At 47.2% G+C, this 23,875-nt stretch overlaps 1 protein-coding gene across 1 annotated transcript in view; it reads right to left on the reverse strand.

Moving 5' to 3' along the window:
* Positions 1-11,463, reverse strand: part of LOC119406061 (dual specificity testis-specific protein kinase 1) — a 33,978-nt gene extending 22,515 nt beyond the window's left edge. Inside the window, exons 1-2 of the mRNA XM_037672909.2 lie at positions 11,227-11,463; positions 429-799 (exon numbers count right to left, since the gene is read on the reverse strand). Coding sequence (XP_037528837.1) covers positions 429-787 — 359 coding nt within the window. The 5' untranslated portion in view covers positions 788-799; positions 11,227-11,463. The remainder of the gene's footprint in view (positions 1-428; positions 800-11,226) is intronic.
* Between the last annotated feature and the right edge of the window lie 12,412 nt (positions 11,464-23,875).

A 23,875-nucleotide genomic window follows, 5' to 3' on the forward strand; every position in this document is an offset into this window, starting at 1 on the left:
CCCTGCTTACTTCCTAGCCCATTACGGCCAACTCAACCTTCAAAAGCTACCTTTTACAATATCACTTTGTTGCTCAACGAGTAATTTTGTTTCACTCATTCCCTTCTCAAAATACATTTACAAAGAATTACACTAATTTCTAACCTATAGCTATTATGTCTTACTGTAGATTTGTAGGCTGTCATCATCATGTTCTGTTTGTGACAGAGGCCTAAACACGATCTTTCTAGTCTAGAGAACATGGCATCATCATCTCATTCACAAATACCCTTAACCGAATAAATGGTTCATGCGAGGATGTTCTGTTCCCCCTGACAAAGCCTTAGCACTACACGTTACCATGCCCAATATCTCCTATCCTTATTGGCCTTGTAATACCTTAATACTATTTATTTTTAGCTGCAGAGCGGGTGCAACAAAGGCTATACCTGCGCTGTATGAGCTGCTCGAGGCTTCCCCCGTTGATGTACTCAGTGAGGGCATGCAGCTGCCCCTGGTGCACGCAGACGCCCAGGAAGCGCAGGATGTTGCGGTGCGACAGCCGGTTGAGCAGCTGCACCTCGCGCAGCATGTTGGGCCGGTTGCTGCTCGACGTGTTCATCTTGAGCACGCACACCTGGCCCGTGGTGCGGTGCGTCACCTTGTACACCTCGGAGAAGAAGCCCGAGCCAATCTTCTCCGAGGTGAAGTCATCCAGCCGCGTGAGGGTGGCCACCGCATGACGCAGCGCCTGGCACGAGGACCGCGTCGGGGGATCCAGCGCACAGCAACCTGGCCAGCAGTGCATCACTGGCCCCTCCTGCGTAAAGTATCACCATCATCATCAGCCATGTCCACTGCGGGGTCCAATTCATGCCTTCCAACTTCGTCATTTCATTGTTCCACCCTGCCGCTCTCAGTCGCACTTCCCATCTCTTGGCATCCCTTCCGGCTGACCATCTGTTAACCTGCGACCTGTCTAAGCCCATTTTCCCCTCATAATGTATACTATACTTACAGAAAGTCTTGGGAATGAAGCAAAGGCTACAAAAGCAAGACTGAAAGTTGGCCTAGTTAGTAATACATTATAAGAAAAATACAGCGCACAAACGGATGGGACGAAGAAACATCACACAACACAAGCACTGCTTTGTGTTACCTTTCTTTGTCCCGCCTGTTTGCGCGCTTTTCTGATAAAGCTGCGAAGTTAAATTGCGTGAGTGCTACCATTTATCAATGCAGTCCCACACCTGCATCCGTGTTTTCTATGTGAGAAAGAAAACATTACTTAATTTTCTTCAGGAAGCTATTTGAAAGGAAGCACACAGCAATGAGTAATTTGTTTCACTTAGTGCGTTGTCATTTTGCGTATTTGCACGTGTGAGATTGCGGCACCTTATACGTGCACCTCATAGACTAAATGGCGTGTGCGTCTTAAGGTGAGCATCCGTCACCTTCTGTCTACTCTCCTCAAAAACTTGCGACAAACTAATTGCTGTCTAAGCAGACAAAGCAAAGGATATGCAACGCTAACGTCGCACAGGCATCACTTTCCACAAAGCGGTAAGAAGCGTGCACTAAACCAGACTAACTGTGGAAAACAGCGCTAAAAGAGAGGTCCTGTGACCACCAAGACGAAGAGAGTTTTTGTTCTCAAGTAGCACGCCTGAAGCTTGCAGGTTTCTCAAGAATGCTTTTGACCAGCATTGCAGAAAGCCTCGTATCTGGTTTTAAAAGCAAGTGCTCATCAGCTGTTCAATCAGTGACACACCTGCAGAAAAAAGTAGTGGTCATTCCGCATGTGCACAAGGTGGCACATAATCTTAACAAAGTGGTCAGCAGGGCAGGCGTTAGATTGTTGTTTTCTGCCAGAAATAAGCTTGGTAGACTGTGTCGGCAAGTAAATCGAGAAATCAAGATGAAAAAATGTAGCAAGAAGCATCGCCAGAAGTATGTTGAATGTTGTGATAGTGTTGTAAGATACCTCTTTCTTGCGGGCATTACTATGTTGGTCAAACGAGGCGGTGCGCTAATGACCGCATGCGCGAGCATGCCAACAACGTCCATTAACAAGCCAGAGATAGTCAACTGTCTCTTTACTGTACTGAATGCGGTTGCCAGCCATCTTTTAAAGATTCAATATTCCTGTCAAACTACCATGATAAACAGGCGCGTGTCATTTCTGAAGTGTGTCATATCTATAACGGCGGAGAGGCATGTGTCAGCCTCCCCTCGATCTCCCTCCTTCCGAAGGAGTTAACTTTTCTGTCCGATTGAGGATTTTTTTGGCCTCCGCGCAGGCTAATCATCATCTTTTTTTTTTTTTTTCGCTTTTCTGTTTCCTTGAGATTGTGGCGGAGTATATACATGCGGACTGGAAGAATAAAACACATTTGGTTGTTAGTCAGCGCAGTGGTTTGTCTCCTTTCTTCGTACCGTCTTTTAGCGCTGTTTTCTACAGTTGATCATGAACCAACCAGCCCAAATACATACCTTAAACCAGACTACTTTGCATAGGAGTAAGTGCGCAGAAGCTCCACCCCGTAGCTTTCCCTTCCCAAGAAAAGTTATCCACGAGTATAGGATATCGTCTACCCCCGTTTGTTCTCTGATTGACTCTGCTGCCGTCCCGTCTCTTAAAATTACTCCCATCATTTTTTATTCCACTGCGTGCCATGTGCTCCTTAGCTTTTTTTCAAGTTTCTTTGTGATTCTCCAGGTTTCTGCACCTTACCTTAACTGGCAAAATACAATGGTTGAACAGTTTCTGCTTTAGTGACAGTGGTAAGTTACTGGACCGGAGCTGAGAATGCCCGCCGTATGCACCAACGACCCATACTTTTTTTCTTAGGTGGTGGGCTCCCCTGTAAACATCTGACCTAGGTGGATAGACATACTCTTCTAGTGATTCAAGGGTCTGGTTGTCTATCATGAACTCTTGCTCTATTAGCGGACCACCTCGCAACAAAGCACTCAGATTTATCTTGTCTATACGTTCATCCTACCTCATCATGTCAGTCTTGAAAAAAAAAAAAAAACGGAAACTCAGCCTTCATGACACAGAGTATTCTTCCAGCGAAGCACACTGACTGAAAGCAGATCCAACCCTGAAATACCAGAAATTGCCATTTCTCTAGCAAGTAGCAGAGTGGAATGTTTTGCCAAGACAAACACTGATGTACCAATCCTTTTGGGACAGAATTACCGGTTTATTTTGACTGTGTTTACTCATAAGCCATAATCTTGTTTGTGTGCATGCAAACGGTATTTCGTAAAGTGTATCATTTTCACTCAAGCAGAGGCAGCACAGGTCACCCTCCTACTTTTAAATGTAGTTACATTATTTCTTGTGAATGTCCTTTACCTTCTCTAACTGTATCATCAGAATGGTGTAGTATTGAAATAAGTAAAATAAATAAATAAAACGCTGCAAGCTCATTTGGGTTTTCACAAGTGCTCATTTTCCGACATAAACAAGCAAAGCTTTTCTTGGACCTGCTAATTGATAAAGGGTTACAAGTGTGCGTGCACACACACACATGAGAACAAGAACATTTAGTTCAATGTTTCAGCCAGGGACTGGCCTTTAGGAATACTGGCTTTACAATGTGTGTATATATAGTGCTATCCAATTATAATGATATTGACAAAGCCAGAAAATTCAATTGTTATACTGCTATCGTTATAACTGAACCAGCAAAAAAGAAAAAAAGAAGAGAGAGAGCAACTCCAACTTCCCCATGCACGTAGGGCTCGTTACCAACGATAAGTGAATTCTGTCAAACAACGCAAGTCGTGGTAAAGAACACTGAACACTTTATTAAAGGCTACATAAATAGGCATAAAATTATTTAAAGTGGTCCAGAACCTGGCTTGGTGACAAAACGCATTCTATGGACACCAAACACGGATGTGAACAGCTCAGCCAAACTTCGTAGTCATACATGGCGCACAGAGTTCACAAGCGGAGCACAAAGTGGCCACTTTCTCAAGTGCCCAGTCTTTGTACAAACAGAGTCAGAGCTCAGAGTTGACAAAAACATAGATACCTGTATATTCTCTATTCTGGCAGTTCCAAATATTCCAGCACATGCACACTTGGCTGGTTACAACACAGTAAATTCTCAGAGTGGTTACATTAATGAAATAGCACTTCAGTACAAGCTACAAGCACACGCATGTGGATGCCGAAGAAGTTGAAATCTTTTTGATATTCCCCAATGCTTGATTCCAGTCAGTAATTCCTCTTTAGCGCCCTCCTTCCACCGTCGGGATGGCTGTTTTCGAACGACTCTCCGACAGTGCGCTTCTTCACAAGCTTATATTGGCTTCTGCCTCGGTTCTGGAGTTTTTGATTAGAGAAGCCCATCCAGAACATCCAGGATGCCAAGGAAGGAGGCAGAACCTTCTCGTACATTCTCATGGCTGTCTCAGTGTGCACACTGGCAATGTAATGGCGCCACGTTGCCATTCTCGAATGATCTCAATGTTTTGCATCTGGGTGCTTTGAAGCATGCGGGCTGTGTCCTTGATGAGATCTCCGGTGGCTGGCTGTTGTAAACTGATGCTGGCGTGCAATTTCTGTATGTGCACTTTTCAGACACTTGAATTATGATTTTTTCCACATCCAGCGCTAGTATTTGTTTTCTGTCCGATTTCTGCGCTTGCTGCCACAGTGGTTATGGTGCTCAGCTGCTGAACCAAAAGTCGCGGTTTCCATCCCGTGACAGGAAGCGGTCACTTGAAAAGTGTGTCTGTATTTGTACCCAACTACAGACACATAGTACGACGCTGGCAAAAACCTTGTGCACATACTCAAAATCTTGATTGATAAATTAGTTATACTGATTGCCTGCCATATTCCTTTTCTCCGAAAGGCCGCAAAAACGACACCTTGGTGCACGCTCAGCAAAAGTTATGAGATTCTTGCCAAAATGTAGCAGGTTGAACCTCTGGGCACAACTGGCGCAACTACCACATCACTGTGTACTTGATTAATTTCCTTTTATTTTTTTCTTGCTGCATTCCTGTACCACTGTTGTTTCAGATTTTATGCTTGCTTTTTTTATTGTTCTTTGTGTAACGAAACTGCACCCTTAGTAAGGCCTAGAGCTGTTCATGGACATAAACAAGTGAATGAATGAAAGCAGAGGTGTAAATCCAGGAAAACCACAAGTGGGGACACACATCTTGCCACGGTGGCCATTTTGTTTTGATAAATATAGATTTTATTTTTATTTATATAAAAATTTAGCATAGCTTGCACTGGAGGCACAATGCTGAAGAGACAGCAGAGTTGATGGTCACCTATGTAGTCCTGGCTTTTGCTGTTTGCTAAGCCTTGCAAATTTTCATTTTCTTTCTTCGTCTTTTCTGTTTTTTCTTTCTTTCTCTGTTTATTTCTATTTATTTTAGGGGTGTGCGAATATTCGAGTTTCAAATTCGAATAGCTAGTATTCGAAGTTTCAAATAATTCGACAAGACGAATATCTAAAATGCGACAAAGGCCAATGGTGCAACTTGGTTAGGGTGGGGTGGCTAAAGCTAACAATAACGTCGCCGTTCGTTGAACTTCTACTGACATCCTGGTTCAAAAGCGAGCGCATGTTGATCTGAAAGGAGACTATGTCATTACCGCACGTAGAAAAACACGTGAGAAAACTGTCAAGTCCTTCACAACATCGCTCCAGAAACGAAGGCACGGACTTCTTGCTTAGTTCGGTCGCATATGCCCACAAGCGCCGTAAAACGACCTGTCTATGGCTTGCGAAACCCTCGGTGATTGGCTTTGCATGTAAAAATTTGTTCACGCTGGGCAGTCGCCACTGCCGCACCGCACCCTTAGTTCAGAAAATCACATCATTCCGGCGCGCAGTTAATACGGTGCTGTGAACGGGCGCCCGAAGACTTTTGGGCCCGAAGCACACATGGCGATGAAGCACAACATTACCGTTATCAGACGAGCCGTATTGCGCGACCATAGGGAAAGAAAACTAGCTACCGTACCCCCCTCTGTTAGGAGGTTAGGAATGGCGGCTCTTCTATGAACACGCAATTGCACGCCCATAAAAGCTGAAGCAAAAGCCACTCCTGAACAAGTGCGTAACGAAGCTGCCAGCACGCCGTAGCGTCCTGATTTTTCCTTTGTCGTGCCGTAACTGGCGGTACACATTTCGTGTAAATATACTATTCGATATTCGATATTTTTGGCCACTATTCGGCACTATTCGATTCGAGATGAAATTTCACTGTTTATTTATTTCACTAATTTATTTATTTCCCTCTTTTTTTTACTTTCTTTCATCCCTCTCTTTCTCTTGCTTCCTCCTCCTTTCTATCCTTTTCTCTCTCTCTCATTCTTTCTGTTCCAAGGTTTACTCTCTCCACTCCTCCTTTCCCTCCTCCTCACCATCACTTCCTTTTCCCACCCCCTTGCTACACTATACTATACAAAGCTATGGTATGCTCTGCTAGCGTGCCTGGATAGCCGAGTTGTTAGGACGCTCGCCTTCGAATCGAGGGTACGCGGGTTCAAATCCCGCCTTGTGAAAATTTTTTTTCCGCCAAGAATTAATCTCTTTCTTTCCATACTTGTTCTCTCACCCATCAGGGTTATTACAGGCCACGCTGGAGAAATCGATGCACGTGTTCTGGGAGCGAAGCTGAAGAGGATGTAGAGTGTGTGTACCGGTTCATGATGATGATAATTTCTGTTTCTGACAGACAAATTACAGTGAGCTTAAACAGCTTTGCTATTAAAAAATCCATATCATGCCTCGAAATAAAATTGAAAAATAACATAACATAACATAACTTTATTTTCCTTAAAGACCCCTCGAGGGAGTATTACTTAAAGGGACACTAAAGGCAAATAACAATTTATGTCAGAGTGAAAGCCCAATGTATGACAACTTCTAAAACGGCAATATTATCAACAGCAGCGCCCTACTTACCGAGAAATTAAGCTAAATGGATGGATGGATGGATGCTATGAGCGTCCCCTTTAAAACGGGGCGGTGACATGTCTGCCTACAGGCTCGAGGAAAAAAAAAAAACTTCCTTGTTTCATGTTGGCCTAATACCTTATCTACATTGATTAAATCTATGTTATTATACCAAAACAATATAAATGGGACATTTTCGAAGTGATCCCGATGACGTAGGGAAGTCGGCCTACAATAAATCACTAGTAATCAAACTAGCAGCAGTAAAAAAAGAACATTCCGAGCATCAAAAGACGTAATAAAATGCTGTTTGTTCGTTTCCGCTTGATTAATGGAAAACAAAACCTCCGTGGCGTTGCCATGGGGAACGGCGCACGTGGTTCAAAGGTTCCGTTTTCTCCGAGCTGTGCCTCGCCCGTCTCAGTGGTAGTTTCGGGATCGCGTACTGCCGTGCGTGTTTTGCGCGCTCGTGAAAGTCGCTCTGACAGAAAGTTCGACAAAATGCCGCATGCGTGTGATATTGCCGGATGCCCGAATGGTGCACAACGCCAGTGCTGCAGCAAGGAAACCGGTGTGTCTTTTCACTGGGTGCCGCGGAATGAACCCTTACGCTCGAAGTGGCTTAGTGTCATGCCATTGCGCCAGTGTGCTAAACAGTCAAAACCTCTGCGTGTGTGCTCGCTGCACTTTCGTACTGAGGATTACGAGACCAACCGCAACTCGGTGACGGCTTTGAATGTGCCCATCCGAGCAAGTCTTTGCCGCAGCGCCGTTGTTGCTACTGTGGGTCCCGCTACTTCCGCTCGGCTGCTGCTAGTGTCGGCGGCCGCGCAGTAAAAGCGGGCAACGTTGGGCACAGCAGCAGTGACGTATGAGAGTCGTATTTTCAGGCGGTAGATTTGAAGCGTGCTAACGCGATGCGGACCACTAAAAACGTGATTTTATTTCAAAATAAGCACTTCCTTGGCACAAAAGCAGCGCTACGAGGTTTCTGGACCGCTATTTCAACTATCAACGTCGACTTAATATTTGCCTTTAGTGTCCCTTTAAGGGGTGGGTTAACATATAAAAAATTAAAAAATTTTTTTTTATTGCCACAAGTTTTCATCTTGAAAAATGGGTACACAATTGATCAAAAAATGAGCATGGGTTGCCAGATCGCTCAATTGGATTGTTCTATTGAGACTTCTCTGAAACCGGATCAGCGGCAGTTGCGGTTTCATAGTCTCAAGCAGCTGAGGGGTATTGAACACAGGTGCACACTACAAGATAAACAGGCATTAAAAAAAGTTACATGCACTATACTTAATTGTCAAGCAATCCAAATATACGATGTTTGAAAGCTAAATCTCGAGGGGAGACTCTTGCAAGGGGTGTCCTCCCTAACCTGAGCTCAAGGATGGTCAGAACCCCCCTGTGATTTACGCCAGCAAAGGCAAGTGTCTGCACACAAGAAAGCATACTCATAGATTTGTAGATAACATGTAGAATAATAGCAAACATAATGAAACAAATCCCATCCTCTTGATATTTCTGCAAAAGGTATGGGAAATTGAAAGCTAGTGACTGGTTGTCATGAAATTCTTGTTGCCATACTAACAGCGTTTTGTTTTCAACCCCGTAAGTGCCGATTAAATTATGAAAAATTGTTCAAAAATTGCCAAACTTTTTTATGTTGTGAAATGCCTCAGTAGCATGTTCAAAACAGAAAGATACTTGCGAAAACATTTTACGACAGATAAAAATGCTTTATTCATCAAGTTTCGCACAGCCGTGTAACACCCAGGCCCATAGCCAGGAATTTTTTTCGGGGGAGGGGAGCATTTGCTCAAGGCCTTGAAAAACACCTATTTTTTAAAATTTATTTTCGGTAGAACACCCCCTTCATCAGAATTTTGGAGAGGGGGGAGGGGCAACTCCCCCCCCCCCCCCCGAATGTCACGCTTTTAAATTATTGTGACACTAACAACTTCATGGCAGAAAATTAATCATCTGTGCAGGATGGCTATAGGGTGTATGCACTGAGCCTTGATCCGCAAGGCGGCAACACCATCGCCGCGCCATCTTAGAGGTCCGTTCGTACACGCCGTCCGTGCTGTCCACGCGTCGGCGTGCAGAAGGTGCTCCGGATGTCTCTAGTCATTTGTGCAGTGCCGATCTTGGGCACAGCGCATGCAGCGAGTTTTTTTTCGCGTGCGGCGAGTGCGCGGACCGTCAAAATGGCGACCCCGCTGCTAGCGCTCCTCGCGGATGATGTCAAGTGCATACCCCCTATACAACATGTTAGCAATGCACTGTATCACTTTCTTCTGTGCAAGAATTTCCTGCACATCTTTGTCAGCATAGCTGTTCTCCATACATTTGTACAGAAGTTTACACAGTCGTTAAATAGTTCGAGTGTGTAATAACGTAATATGGGCAAACGCATTTTAAACGTATGTTGTATGAACAGATGTATGCGCACATGTGTCTACGTTATAGAGTCTGTACCAGCTCTCAAACACCGACATAGTTGATTAACTTCCTTGTCTTGCTGCATTCCTGTGCCACTGATGCTTGAGGTTGTATGCTCGTTTTCTTTTTCTTTTCTTTGCGTAGCAAAGTGGCACCCTCACTAGAACGAGGAACAAGCCAAGTCCACTAGTCAACATTACCTGTTCAAGGATAATTTTCAATTATGAAAAGGGTGTCTGGAACCGGCAAGTAGCCACATCAGGCCCAAACATGCACAGGAGAGAGAGACGGACTAAACGCTGATAAAGGCACAGGGTAGAACAGTGCCCAACTGACTAGAAAATACACTGCAGGAGAGTCACGCGCTGTCTCTCGTTTTCTGTGGACATGTACCAACTGGCCCAAATGAGCACTCATATCAACAAGTACACTTTATGTGCTATAACTTACAATGGTCTTTTGAAAAGTGGCATGCTTCAAGAATTCTGTATTCAAGTGTGTACTTTAGGTAAACATACTTCCCTCTCAAACACTAGAAAATCCAAAAGACAAGTTTGTTTAAATGTTTCTCACATACTCCTTGCACAGTGACAAGATGTGTAATACTATGTGCATGCATGTAACGTTACAATTCATATTACCGTGACTGCAATAAAGTGTTACACAATGCCGCGCTCCTTTAATCGACTGTTTAAGCAATGCAATACTATCACGAACAGTGAACACAGATGTGCTGTCACATTTATATTGAAAATGTCCGAGTTTGAATTTGAAAAGAAGAAATGGGGCGATGTTTGTTGTTCTTTCGGGGAGAGGGTGGTGCATTATGCAGCCTATCCTGTGACAGCACACTGAGGGGTACTGATGCACTGCAAAGGTGCACAACACACGAAAAGTTCGTTTTGTGTTTCTTGTGCTTTTTCGTCTGCTGTGCCCCTCTGCAGAGCCTAGACCCAGTGGAACTGTCAACACCATCTCGTGTTTAGTCTAAGAACGGAAAGTTGGGCGAGTTTGTACTGATCCATGAAGGTACTTGGAAGCGCAAAACACACAAATACACAAGAACTACACAGGACAGCGCTCGTCTTGTCTAGTTGTTCTTGTGTGTTTTGCGCCTCCAAGTACCATGATGTGTGACACAAGGTTATCGAATAGATATGTGCGCCTGCACCAATTATTAGGGCACCGAGCCGCGCAACGAGTCCAATGCGTCTGATCACTTCTGATGCGAAGAAAACACCGCACGAATGGAGGAACGAAACGCTCAGCTTCGCAACGGATTTGTAAGCACGCCACAACGGGGTTGCGGGGTCGGATTGAATGCTCGAAGCAAACGCAACACGAATGTTCGCGTCAAAAGCTCGGCTGCTTTATTCGGCGAACCAAGGAAGTGCGGCCTACTTTGTAGAACGACGCAGGCCAGCCGAAAGACACATCAAGCGCTCTGGCCGATGCTCTCGCGAAAACGCAAGTAACGCTTCAAGGTTAAAAAGAGACCAGGAAGCGTCGCCATTTAGCGCCAACCTCTCGAAGGCTGCGATATCGGCTGTTCAGACGCGTCGGGCGGCCTCGGAAAATGAACGGGCGCTGGAGAAATAATTGAGCGAGGCCGGCCGGCACAAGTGGGTTTGGCTGAAAACTGGGTCGAGCGCGAGCGACCACAAATACTGCGCCGTAGTACGACGTAGCACGGTGTAGCCGCGACGGCGAATTGTTTCATCGAGCGGAGGGCACGACTTCTGGAGCTCGTTCAAAACGTAACTGGATATGCCCGCCGGACTCGGCCGGGGTAGGCCTAGCGGGCCCCGCTCAAAGAGGAAAAAGCACGACACGGGCCTTGTTTACCCACCTCGTCGGAGTTTGTGTGGCGTCGGCACGCGGCGACATCGCCCGATGGCCCATCTCGTCGGGGGGGCCACTTCGCCAGGCGATCGCTGTCTTTGCTTTCGCGGATTGCACACAAATGCGTTCGCTTCTCGCCGTTATTCACCGTGACGCCCGCACCTTTCCGAAACTCGCACACGACGCGCTGCACCTCGCCTGGCCACAATGCCTTCTTTTTGTTTTCATGCTCAGCTACGGACGGTGGCTAGATGAAAAAAAGCCTTTTAGTGGAGAGATACGAGCCAAGTTTCGGAGGCCATACGTCAGAATCCACGTAGTTTACCACTTCTCCACAACGCGGCAAGGAGCCCGCCATGAAAATAATGATGATGGTGTTAAACGTATTCGAAAAAAAAACAGCACACAAATTATCTTTTTCTTTAAACAAGTTGGAACGCATTTTTAACCAGCATAGTTTATAATTATGATATTATTGGGCGCGAGGCCCACCACTGGAAACGCCGGCGCCACCGTCGGCGTGACGTGTTTGGCAGGATCACGTGGTCTCAGCGGCGGCGTCGGCTGCTTGTGGAGCGCTGCCGCGTGCTTTGAAAACGAGTTTCAAGTTCCACCTGCGCTGCGAGGTTTTCTCGCATTTTGAACACAATTGAACCCATTACAATAAGGGCGGCCGCCTCCGAAGCCGACGAACAGCGATTGCTAAAGCTATCAGCAGCCTCAACTAAGACGTCATCGTGCACTCTGTGAGCAGTTGAGATGAATCGTGTTGCTTATCTGTGATAGTGTTCCGATGTAAACGCCTGGCAATACTCGGTGCGCGATAAGGAATTCATTATGCGTGCATTTATTCGACTGACAGTCAGCTGGAGTTTGAGGTAAACTTCCCTAGTGGCTCGTAGTCGTGCTGCAAGTTCACTGTGCGATAACGCTTCAGGCCTCTTGATTCAGTGGTCGCTTCTCGTAATCTGTGTTCGCATAACTAAGTTGACTCCACGAACTCTATTCCAAGTGGCGCTAAAAATATGGACTTCCGTGTTCTCTATGTGGGAAAACCGCACTTGGGCGTCTAAGGGCGTCCTAGAAAAAGAGACGCAAAACCGAGCACCCGTATCAATGATCGTGTCCAATTTCACAGCCGATCGTTTTCTTCATCGTCGCCCTAGGAGTTGGCCGACGCGCGGGACTTCCCCGCGGGAGTATTTACAACGCTCTAATCAAGTAGGTTGTTGCTGGTTACCGACTAGCGTTAGCGTAGCAGGTTGATGAAGTAAAACAACTTCTGCAATGCGTTCGTGGTAGGTTGTCAGCGAAAATTCAACGGTCATTTCAGCCACGTTAGAAGCACTTCGATCTGAAAAACTGCCCGTGAATTTATTAGACGTCTCCGTTCTCGTACCGCGACTGGATATGTGCGAGCGCTTGTTTAAAATTAAGGAACAAATAACGTACTAAATATCAGGCCCTGTACGCGACAGTGCCTATTTCCACTGCTGGTGGGCTTTGCCGCACACCAGTCGATACCGCAATACACTGCACATGCTTTGCAGCATAACACAGCTGCACTGCGATAAAACTGACTATAGCGAATCGGTCACCTCGCAGCACCTGTAAACAATGTGTAGTGCATTGAACCTGAGTGCAGGCACGGTGGGAAACGAGCAATATGGACGGAGCGGATTTCTCCGTAATGATGCATTTGTTGTGGCAAGCTTCACCGCTACACAGTCATGTAATGCGAAGAAAACGAAATGCGTACCGGGAAGGGTATCACCGCGTTGCTTCAAGGGCGCATAGTACGTGCTCCCTGGACCGATATGCGCGTTTCAAGAAGGGGTTGATGAAAAATGAATAATAGGTAAACTTTTACGGCTTCGAACCTCAGTCGTAACATGGGACTGTCCGTGACGTGTGAATTTTGCGAAACTTCGTTTATCTGGACTGGAGAGCGAAATAAATTTCCCTGGCATAAACAAGCCCTTCAGTGTCTTCGCACGCCGTAGAAATACTATTCGCAATTGTGTTCCACATCTGCTTGATACGGAACGCGTGTGTAATCGCCGCGGCCACGCTTGCATACAAGTAATTGAAGAAGGCCTACATCCGTTTATTACCTGGTCCACCACCGCGATGTGCTTGGTAGGGAGCATGAACTCTACTTTGGCTGATCTGACGAGGAAATGAGCAACCTGCCTGGCAGCTCCGCGCCTTTTAGTACACATATGCTGGGCATTAGAGGCCGGCTTCGCCGCGACGCTAAGTCGCGTGGTGGCTGAGCTTTGCCGCCGCACTAAAACTAGAATAGCGATTAGCCTAACCGCTCTGAATACGAGATAATATACTGGAGCTAAGCGCTTTTCCAAGCTACCTCTTGGAAAAAACTGGCTCGAATGTAACTGTAACACAAGGCCCGAAGAGCAGCCTATATATAAGTGTACGCGGCAGGCTAGCTGTAGATCATGTGTTAAATTTAATTGTCCAAAAACAATCGGTGTCGTAGGCGAATGCGCCCGATACACCAGAAAGATTAACACACAAAGATAAAATCTAATCTACTGCTCATGCAGTCGTGCCAGCACTCAGAGAATGCATTATATGTAGATAGATAGATAGATAAACATTTTAATGAAGCTGGAGATGTTTGCCTGGCTGTTCGCCTGACATGCTACTCCAGGTGCTGGGTGACGATTATGATATATACAGTGATAACCACATAACACATACAGTCACACAAGTTTACAAAGTTTGGTTCAGGCTCGTGGCCCGCAAGAAATTCAACAGCGCTTTCGTGGCACGTAGCGCACAGATGTGTATCGTAGCGTAGATGTGTATCTCATCGAGCTGAATATGAAAAGAACGAAACTCACTCACACACGGCCACAATTTATAACTAATACCCCCCCCCCCCCTATCCTCCTCCTCTTCGCGATGAAGGTGGCAAGTGTGCATACGTGCGCCCCTAAAGTCAAGCCGCTGGCTTTTCCGTTGGCAAATCGTGAAGGCACATCTCGCACGCGCGTATAGAGCCAGAAGAACCCGTTACCAGGCTAGGTATACATCTAGCTCGGAATTTTCTGGACAGCGCCAAAAGTGAGGCAACGTGGGCGATGTTTTGGTGGCTATTTAGTCGCTTCGCCCGTGGCGCAGCCATGGGTGCAGTTGGCGCCTGCTCTATATTTCTGTGCCTGAGCGAAGGAAAGGAGACCAATGGAAACCGGCCGTCGGCGCTAGTATGGCCAGAGTCCTCTCTGGTATGGCTTAGCCGCCATGCGTGGTCACCGGAGTAGAACCACCGTCACGCCGTCGCTCACGAAAACGCAGACCGTGGCTGCACTCGTAGCTGTTATATGATTCAGTTTTCGGCTGCACTTGCGCTGTTTGATGTATAATGAAAACTTTTTCAAGCGGGAATACTGAAGCGCTTCTCGCTTCACGCCGACACCGACGCTGACACCAGAATTTCTGCGGAACGAGCTCTTTAACGCTTTCGCGTTAATAGTAAGGGCGACAATACCGACCCTTGGGGGAGACCTCAATAGTTTGCTTATATCTTAAAGAAGGCAAACCAGATTGTGAGCAATAAAATGCTCTGTCGTTTAAAAGAGAATATACCCATGCAACGAACTAATGTGGTAAACATACGTGCGTAAGCGAATTTATTAGTTTGAGATGCCCCACGCTGTCATAAGCTTTTGCAATATCCAGAGTTACTAAAGCGGCAAATGGTTTCTTACAACGAGCAAGTTGTATTCTGCTTTCCAAGTCTACATGGGCACACCAAATGGAGCAGCCACGCCTGAATCCAATTTGGCGTGGGGTCAAGATCCTGTTTTCATTAAACCTAAGCAGTGTGCTGGAATGGGGCTGGTTGGTACATAGTAGATGAAGAATCAAACAGCGCTTCAGACGGGACGAGATAAGGACACATCTCGTCCCGTCTGAAGCGCTGTTTTATTCTTCATCTACTTTCATTCATCTATCCGAATGTAAAAGATTCATCCGATTAGCTTTACTAGATTAGATGTGAGAGATATAGGCGTGATGTTACGTTAAGTAAATCCAGCGCCTCGTTTTTTTAATAAAGGAATTATTTTCGCAATTCTAATCAGGTCGAATCCATGAACTTATAATGGAATGGTTAATGATTGCAAGCAGTTCCTGGGGCACAACCTTATGTAAAAACGTTTATTACCGATGTTGTAATGCCACCAGGACCTGGCGCAGAATTACGCAAGAATTTCACTATTTGTGCTAGTTCCGAAGCTGAGACCTCTTCAATGTTGTCACTTTTATCAGGAGACCGTGAGTGGAATGAGCAGGTGGCCGTGAAGCGACTTATATACGCTCTGTTATGATTGGATTTAACGGTTTGGCGCCGCTTGGACGATGATTTGGCGGCGTCTGTCCTGCTTTCTGCATCGTCAACGTTCCCCGAAACGCACCTGATGCTGTTGGCACGCGTGAGCGACGCAGAGACGAGGCGTGTTGTTGAGAGTCTCGGTACCAACTCGCTTTATTTCTCGGCGAACTGGTTTTCCTTCTCTCCCTCTCCGCGCCTCCTTCGTGCCTTTCTTACGACGCAGAGGGAGGAAAGGGAATGTCGTTCTTCCTCACGCTGGCAGCGCCACGGCTGCACTGCGGCGCATTTAAGGCCTGAACACACGTACGCGTTGCAGCGCGTCAACGCGTGACTTTTTGACGCGGCGTCGTGTCCTCTCCCTATGGAGAGGGAGGGCGCGCAGCTTCGCGTAGTCGCGCGCCCTCTCTCCCCACAGGGAGAGGGCGCGACGCCGCGTCAAAAAGTCACGCGTTGACGCGCTGCAACGCGTACGTGTGTTCGGACCTTTAGAGTTCACCACAGTACTCCCCCCCCTAGTGAGAGCACGAGCGAAATGAAACGCGGCTACAGGTTGAGGCGATATGGCGCACCTGTCCGTCTTCCACTGCGTGTGTGATATTTTTCAGTCACTTGGGTGTCCGTCGCTGGTGTGGGATGTGGCGCTGTTCGGCAGGTTTCAGGTGGAAGGGCGGAGGTTGCTGTCGTGGACTGGTTGGTCTCCATGTGTGCCGGCTTAACTCTGTCCAATGACACCACTTCCTGGCGGCCATGCCTTTCGATGGTAATCGTTTTTCTCCCGTGGCGGAGAACTCTGAAGGGTCCGTCGTACGGTGCTTGTAGTGATCTTCGCACTACATCGTTGCGCAGAAAGATGTGGCTACACGACTCGAGTTCGCTGCTCACATATATGCTTCTTTCTGTGGGCTGTCGTGGAGGTGTCGGTCGAAGTTTTGTCATGATGTGACGTAGGCGAGATGCGTAGTCGCCAGCAGGAATGTGGGTCTGTTGTTGGTCAGGCACAAAGAACTCGCCAGGCAGACGCAGGGTTGTGCCGTAGACAAGTTCTGCAGCGCTGCAGCCGACGTCCGCCTTGAAAGCAGTGCGTATGCCCCAGAGTACAATGGGCAGTGCTTCGACCCAGGAGTGTTCTTCACTTGCCATGAGTGCGGCTTTCAACTGTTGGTGGAATCGCTCAACCATTCCATTACTCATCGGATGGTAGGCAGTCGTTCTGATGCGCGAAGCACCGATGAGCTTTGTTAGGCTGGCGAATAATGCGGACTCGAATTGGCTTCCTCTGTCGGTTGTAATGGATGATGGCACGCCAAAGCGACAGAGCCAGTGACTGACGAAAGCACGGGTAACAGTTTCGGCTGTGATGTCTGGCATGGGAACAGCCTCTGCCCAACGCGTGAAACGGTCAACACAAGTTAGCAGATACATTTGGCCATGACAGGGTGGCAACGGCCCGACGATGTCGACGTGTATGTGGTCGAATCGAGCATCTGGCCCGGGAAACGTCTCCAACGGTGTCACGGTGTGACGCTGTACCTTGGAGCGCTGGCATGCGAGGCACTCACGAGTCCATTGTCGGGAATCGCGGTTGATGCCGGGCCATACGAAACGTGCCGTTAGGAGCTTTTGCGTAGCTCGGATTCCCGGGTGTGACATCTCGTGTAGCGATGCGAATACCTCGCGACGGAAGTGCATGGGCACAAATGGTAGTGGCTTGCTAGTAGACGTGTCGCAGCAAAGCCCTTCTGTACCTGGCAAAGGTAACCACTGCAGGTTTAGTGACGTCGACGTTTCTTGTAGGCGGCGCAATTCGTCGTCATCCCGTTGAGCAGCCGCCATTTTGCTGAGATCTATTCCTGTGGGACAGATTATGGCGCTGACCGGGCTGCGCGAAAGGGCATCGGCGACAGCGTTGTCGACTCCTTTGATGTGGCGGATGTCCGTGGTAAATTCAGATATGTATGACATCTGCCGCAGTTCGCGGGCTGTATGGGCGCCCCCCTCAGCACTCAGTGAACGCAAGGCGTACATGAGAGGCTTGTGGTCCGTCAAGACAAAGAATTCGGTACCTTCTAGGTAATGCGGAAAGTGCCGGATTGTCGCGTAGACGGCCAGCAGTTCGCGCCCGAAGGTGCTGTACCGCTGTTCGGTGGATGTCAGTTTCCGGGAAAAGAAAGCGATTGGTCGCCACACTCCTTTGATGAGTTGTTGAAGTGCGGCACCCACAGCTACGTTCGATGCGTCGACCATGACGCACTGCGGAACTCCCGGTTGCGGGTAAGTGAGAAGCGCGGCGTCGGCAAGACGTCTCTTGATCTCTTGGAAGGCCGCTTGGGCGCCCTCCGTCCAGTAGAGCTCCTTAGCGGCATCCTTTGTATCCTTAGCGGCACCTTCGTGTGTCGACAGCAGGAGGTGGAGAGGCTGTAGAATAGTGGCACACTGGGGGATGAAACGGCGGTAGTAGTTCACGAGACCAAGGAACTCACGGAGCTGACGTTTAGTGCTGGGTTGTGGGAACTGCTCGACAGCTTTAACCTTGTCTGGATGAGGTTTAATTCCGGAGTTCGAGATGACGTGGCCAAGAAACGTCAGCTTGTGCACTCCAAACTCAGACTTGTCCGTGTTCACCAGTATTCCATGCTCTGCCAGGCGCTGAAACACGGATCGCAGATGCACCTCATGTTCATCTGGTGTGCTGCTTGCGATGAGTAGATCGTCGAGGTACGCATGACAGAAGTCGAGGCCGTGCAAAACGCCGTTAATAAAGCGCTGGAATGTCTGTCCGGAGTTTCTCAAGCCGAAAGGCATGCGGAGGAACTCGAACAGGCCGAATGGCGTTGTTATCGCCGTCTTCGGGATGTCTTCTGAGGCCATGGGAATTTGATGGTAGGCACGTACGAGGTCGATCTTGGAGAACAGTGTCGCACCATGCAGGTTGGCCGTGACGTCGTGAATATGAGGTAGCGGATAACGGTCGGGCACGGTTGCTCGGTTGAGGGCTCGATAATCCCCGCAGGGCCGCCAGTCTCCTGGTGTAGACTTTGGCACCATGTGTAGTGGAGATGCCCAAGGGCTAGCGGATGGGCGGATTATGCCGAGCTCGAGCATGTGGTCGAACTTGCATGTGGTCGAACTTGCAGCTTCTGGGGGGACAGGCGGCGTGGGCGTGCGTAAACCGGGGGCCCTGTGGTGGAAATGTGGTGACATACATTGTGTGTGACGACTCCGCCGGTCTGTGGCGGCCGCGTCAGCTCGGGGAACTCGCGTAGGATAGCCGTAAAACGGGCGGTGCCCGGTGGTATCACGAGTGTAGGGCTGAGAGGCGGATGCTTAGACGGCTTTCCGCACACTTCTGCTTGTGAGAGGGGATCCTGTATACGCCGGTTGCGTACATCAACAAGCAGTCCAAAGTGACGCAAGAAGTCTGCTCCCAGGATAGCAAATTTTACGTCAGCTACCACAAATATCCACCGAAATGTCCTCTTGAAGCCCAGGTCCAGCGAGAGTGAGCGGTGCCCGTACGCCGGTATCGTCGTGTTATTTACAGCTTGCAACGGTGACGAACACGGGCCTTTGCGATCGGCTGGCGACGCCGGCACAACGCTCACTTCTGCCCCAGTGTCGACCAGGAAACGGGTGCCTTTCTCGCGATCAGTCAGGAAGACCGACGGGCGACTTTCCGCTGAGCCGGTGGCACTTGTCGCCGTCAGTGCTGGCTCGGCGCGTTTCCCGATTTCTCGCACGGCGGCACGCATTTCCGTGCAGTATCACCGAACTTACGGTGGTACCAGCACAGCTGCCGCTGTCGTTGTGTAGCACTCCGCCGTGTGCTTTGGCTTCCGCTTGACTGCAGCGCCGCGACGGTGTCGGCGAGGCGAGAAATTTCCGCACGAATCTCCAACAAGGCGGGAGAGGGCGAGGCTTCGGCGAGCACCGTGGCAACTGCTGGCGTGGCGACGGCCATGAGTCGGTCAGCCATTTCGGCGATCTTGGAAACGTCCGTCTCTCCGGAGGCCGTGACGCCTATCCGCACGGTTGCGGGCAGTCTTTGAAGGAAAAGCTCCTGCACCAGGCGACTGTCGAGACCTGCTGTGCAGCCCGCTAATTGCTGCATGTGACGCAACAGTTGGCTGGGTCGGCGGTCGCACAGAATTCGTTCTCGCGTAGCAGCTGCTGCAGGCGCTCCGGCTCCGAAGGGGTTAGACGGCGAATCAGCGTCTCTTTGAGCACTCGATAGGCATCTTCGGCTGGTGGGGCAAGCAGAATGTCGCGCACCTCGCTCGCTGTGGCAGGTGGGATCCCTAGTAGCACGCATTGTTGCCACAACGTTGCTGCAATGTTACCTTCCAACATTGCCACAACGTGGCTAATGTCCGCTTTTGGTAGCATTGGCGCAACATTCAAAGCAACATTGCCACAATGTTGACGAAACATCTTCGCAATGCTGCTTAAAAGTTGCTACAACATTTAGACAACCTTTCGTAACTTACCAACGAGCAGCAATGTTGATGAAACGTTTTCGCAATGCTGCTTGAAAGTTGCTACAACATTTAGGCAACTTTTATGTAACTTAGCAACTTGCAGCAATGTTGATGAAACGTTTTCGCAATGCTGCTTGAAAGTTGCCACAACATTTCGGCAGCCTTCAAGCAACTGAAGTGCGACATACAGAAACGTTGATGCAACATTCTTGCAATGTTACTTCAAAGTTTCAACAACATAACGGCAACCTTTGAGTAACGTAATTGCTACATACAGCAACATTCTCGCCGTGCTGCTTGGATGTTACTGCAACATTTGGGCAACTTTTGTGTAACTGCAACATATGCCAACCTTCGCTTCAAGGCACTGGTGTGGTGTTCACGGCTCCTTTTTCATGCACGTCCCTCAAACATAGGTATCTCGATTTCGTCATGCCTATAGAAACAGCAAGTGACAGAGTGCAACCGCCAATGGCAGAGAGGACAATAAATTCTTGCATTTACATGATATGTAATGATGCTCAACATTAGTGGTCATGAAGCCAGTCTCAATTGAACAGCTGTGTTACATGCACATCTACTTGTTGCCAGTCAATGGTTACTATAGCAGTAATATTTGCCAAAAGGTGTAAACAGAACAATTTATATTAGCCTAACATATATCACTGTGCAAAAGGAAGAATTATTCCTCCATGTTTCTTATGCAATACATGCATCTCGGTGCTTGCAGTATGTTGTCGGCAATATAGTTTAAGGGCAGCAGTGAATTAATCCACTATAGCAGTGATTACAGTGAACTTCCTAGTGGCATGGAAGTTCCTAGACATGAGTTCATCACTCAGTATTAACAACATGAAAAGTAATGCAAAGATTTATTACACAGAAGAGAAAAGACGCATAAGCTTGGTTTGAATTTTCCAGAATCAAATAACACTACAATTTTTTCTAAGAAAATATATGCTTACATATTCTTCAAAACAAATGCGCCTGTCCAGAATAGCAATACAGCAGAAACATTTCCATTCATCAATGCTGATCACAATCTTTGATGAGGGGCCTATTGCGGCTAGCTGTGCGACATTTGCAGTGAAAATGGCCACCAATATTGATGAATAAATTACCCTAAATTCTTGCAATGAAAAAGGTAAACAAACAGAATAAAAAACCAGAATATTGGCACCAATGCTGGTCTTAGAGTGAAACTAGCAATATTAAGAAAAAGAAAATACTGCGTACAGTAACATTACAAAATAGTGTCAACAAACTTGGCCTCTTCAAGACATTCCAGCAGTTCTGACAAGACAAAATGTGACACAGGAATAAGTGAGCAATAATCTTGGAAGTCTGGTACCTGCGTGGCCATTCATGAAGTGTTCTTAACATTAACAAAGCTGCAAAGTTAGGCTTGACTATATACTGTAATATTACAAAAAAGAAAGTGAGCAAACCTAAGAGCACTTGCACTTTCCTTTTTGAAATCTCCTAAAGAAAATGTGGCACAGGAGAAACTAAGCGTCAGTCCTGCAGCACTGGTACCCATAATTGTGTGGCCCCTTATAGTTTTAACATCGACAAAGCTGTGAAGGCAGGCTTGACTAGATACTGTAGTACTGCAACATGGCAAGACAAACATAGGTGCAAGTTGCCCTTATAAAGATAGCCCAGACAGACAAAATGTGACACAGGAGAAAGTAAGAAATAATTCTGGAGGAATAGTACCGATAACTGTGTGGTCACTTATCAAATTTTTAACATGAACAGACCTGTGAAGGCATGCTTGACTAGACTGCAATATTGCAAAATAGCATGAACAAACATAAGTGCAGCTTGCCCCTTTTGAGGTAACCAAGAAAGGCAAAATGTGATGCAGGAGAAAGTAAGAAATAATCTTGCAAGGCTGGCAGCCATAACAATGTGGCCCCATATCAACATCACTTTGATATCAACAAAGCTGTGAAGGCACGCATCACTAGATAAGGTAATATTACAAAATAGTATGACAAAATGTGAGTGCAGCTTTGCCCCTTTTAAAGTAACCTAGAAAGACAAAATGTGACAGATGAGAATTTAAGACATAACCTTGCAAGGCTGGTACTATAACTATGTGGCCATTCATCAAGCGTTCTTAAAATTAACAAAGCTGCAAAGGCAGGCTTGACTAGATGCTGTAATATTACAAAACAGTGTGAATAAACCAAAGAACAACTTTTCCTTTTGAAATATACCAAACAAAAAGTAGCACAGGAGAAATTAAGCAATAGTTCTGCGGGATTGGCACCCGCAACTATAAAGCATCAAGTGTCTTAACATCAATTCTGTAACGGCACGCTCAATTGATACAACACTGAGGTATTATATTTACATGGAACGAACAAACATCAGTGCAAGTTGCCCTTTGGAAGCTATCTTAACTCTACAAAAAAAATAGAAAGAACTGAAAGTTGAAAGAATTTAAACAACACGGGGTTTGAGATCACGTTGGCGCAGTAAGTCCTTTCTGGTGCACATTTCTAGTAGTGTGCGCACTGTACATGGTGCTGTAATGCAAACAAGGCGACAAGACGAACAGTCAGAGAACCGCAGGTCGAATACAGGCTGGCACTGCCTCTCTGGAGAAAAAAGAAAAGGGCACAAACTAAACTGGCAGAATAAAGCAACAGACTTAAGTAACTTGAAGCACTTAGGTCCTGCTAATTTGCCTACAAATCTACAACACCAATTTGGCTCAACCTGCAATTGTGTTCAAGGCCTTACGAAAACAAAAATAAAATTAATACATCCTGAAACTCACGCTTATTTCTTTCCTATTGGTGGTTCTGAATAAATCACCACAGCACCGTTAACAGTTTCAATGGTCAAAAATGAATGCATTGCCATGCATGAGTACCGGCAAATTAAACTTATCTTTATATTCAACGTACAAAACTAAGGGTGTCCGGCGTTAGGCAAGGTGGAAGCGGCTGATTTAGTGCCAGACGAATAATAAACGCCACTAACATCACGTTCGCCTGTGATTGATGCGCGCGGTAAACTGAGCGCGCCGTGCAACTGCGGGGCGCCGAGCATGCAGTTGGGTCAGAAAACGGAACTTCATTCCCGCGCTCTGCTGACTCGTTCACCGAGTGATCGTCGCTGCGACAGTCGTCACTTGTATCGAAACAGCTAACGAGCTCATGACGAACATCTTCAGCTATTCTTCAACGCTTTTGCCTGTCGCCTACTTCACTCAATGCGCACTTCACCCGCTGCATTTTTCGCCCGCGAACTCCGTATAAAGCAAAGAGCCAAGGCAGGAAAAGTCCTCGCAAACCACGGAATATTCTGCGAGTGACCCTATAACCGGACAATGATTGATGTTATAATATATAAATCCACAAAAGACTTACCGTTCTCTTTCCAACGCAGTATTCTCGTAGTCTTCAGCTGAGCGCCACGAAGAGCTCAAACATCGCGCACAACTTTCCACGGAAAACTGCTCTCGGCCATTAACGATGTCACTAGCCGTAGGACTGCCGCTGATAAGCAAAGGCTCCGCTTTTTGTTTCGGTTTCACTTTTATATGCCGCTTGCCCCTGCGGCACCACTGCGCCAGAATCAATGCGTCAGTGGGATAATTTATGAAAGTGCATATTTATCACGAGATACGTATCGTATAAATCTATTTTGAATATGCGATGTGCACGTGTACGCGCACGTTTTCATTTCAGGCAGCAGTGCAGCAATGGCATCTTTATTTTGGGCAAGCAGCTGAGAAATCTTTTAAATTTAACTGTGCATGCCACGGAAATAACACCGGTTTTGCAGTTACAGTTGTTTTGCAG

Source organism: Rhipicephalus sanguineus, chromosome 9 (genome assembly GCF_013339695.2).
Source record: "Rhipicephalus sanguineus isolate Rsan-2018 chromosome 9, BIME_Rsan_1.4, whole genome shotgun sequence".
NCBI lineage: Eukaryota > Metazoa > Arthropoda > Arachnida > Ixodida > Ixodidae > Rhipicephalus > Rhipicephalus sanguineus.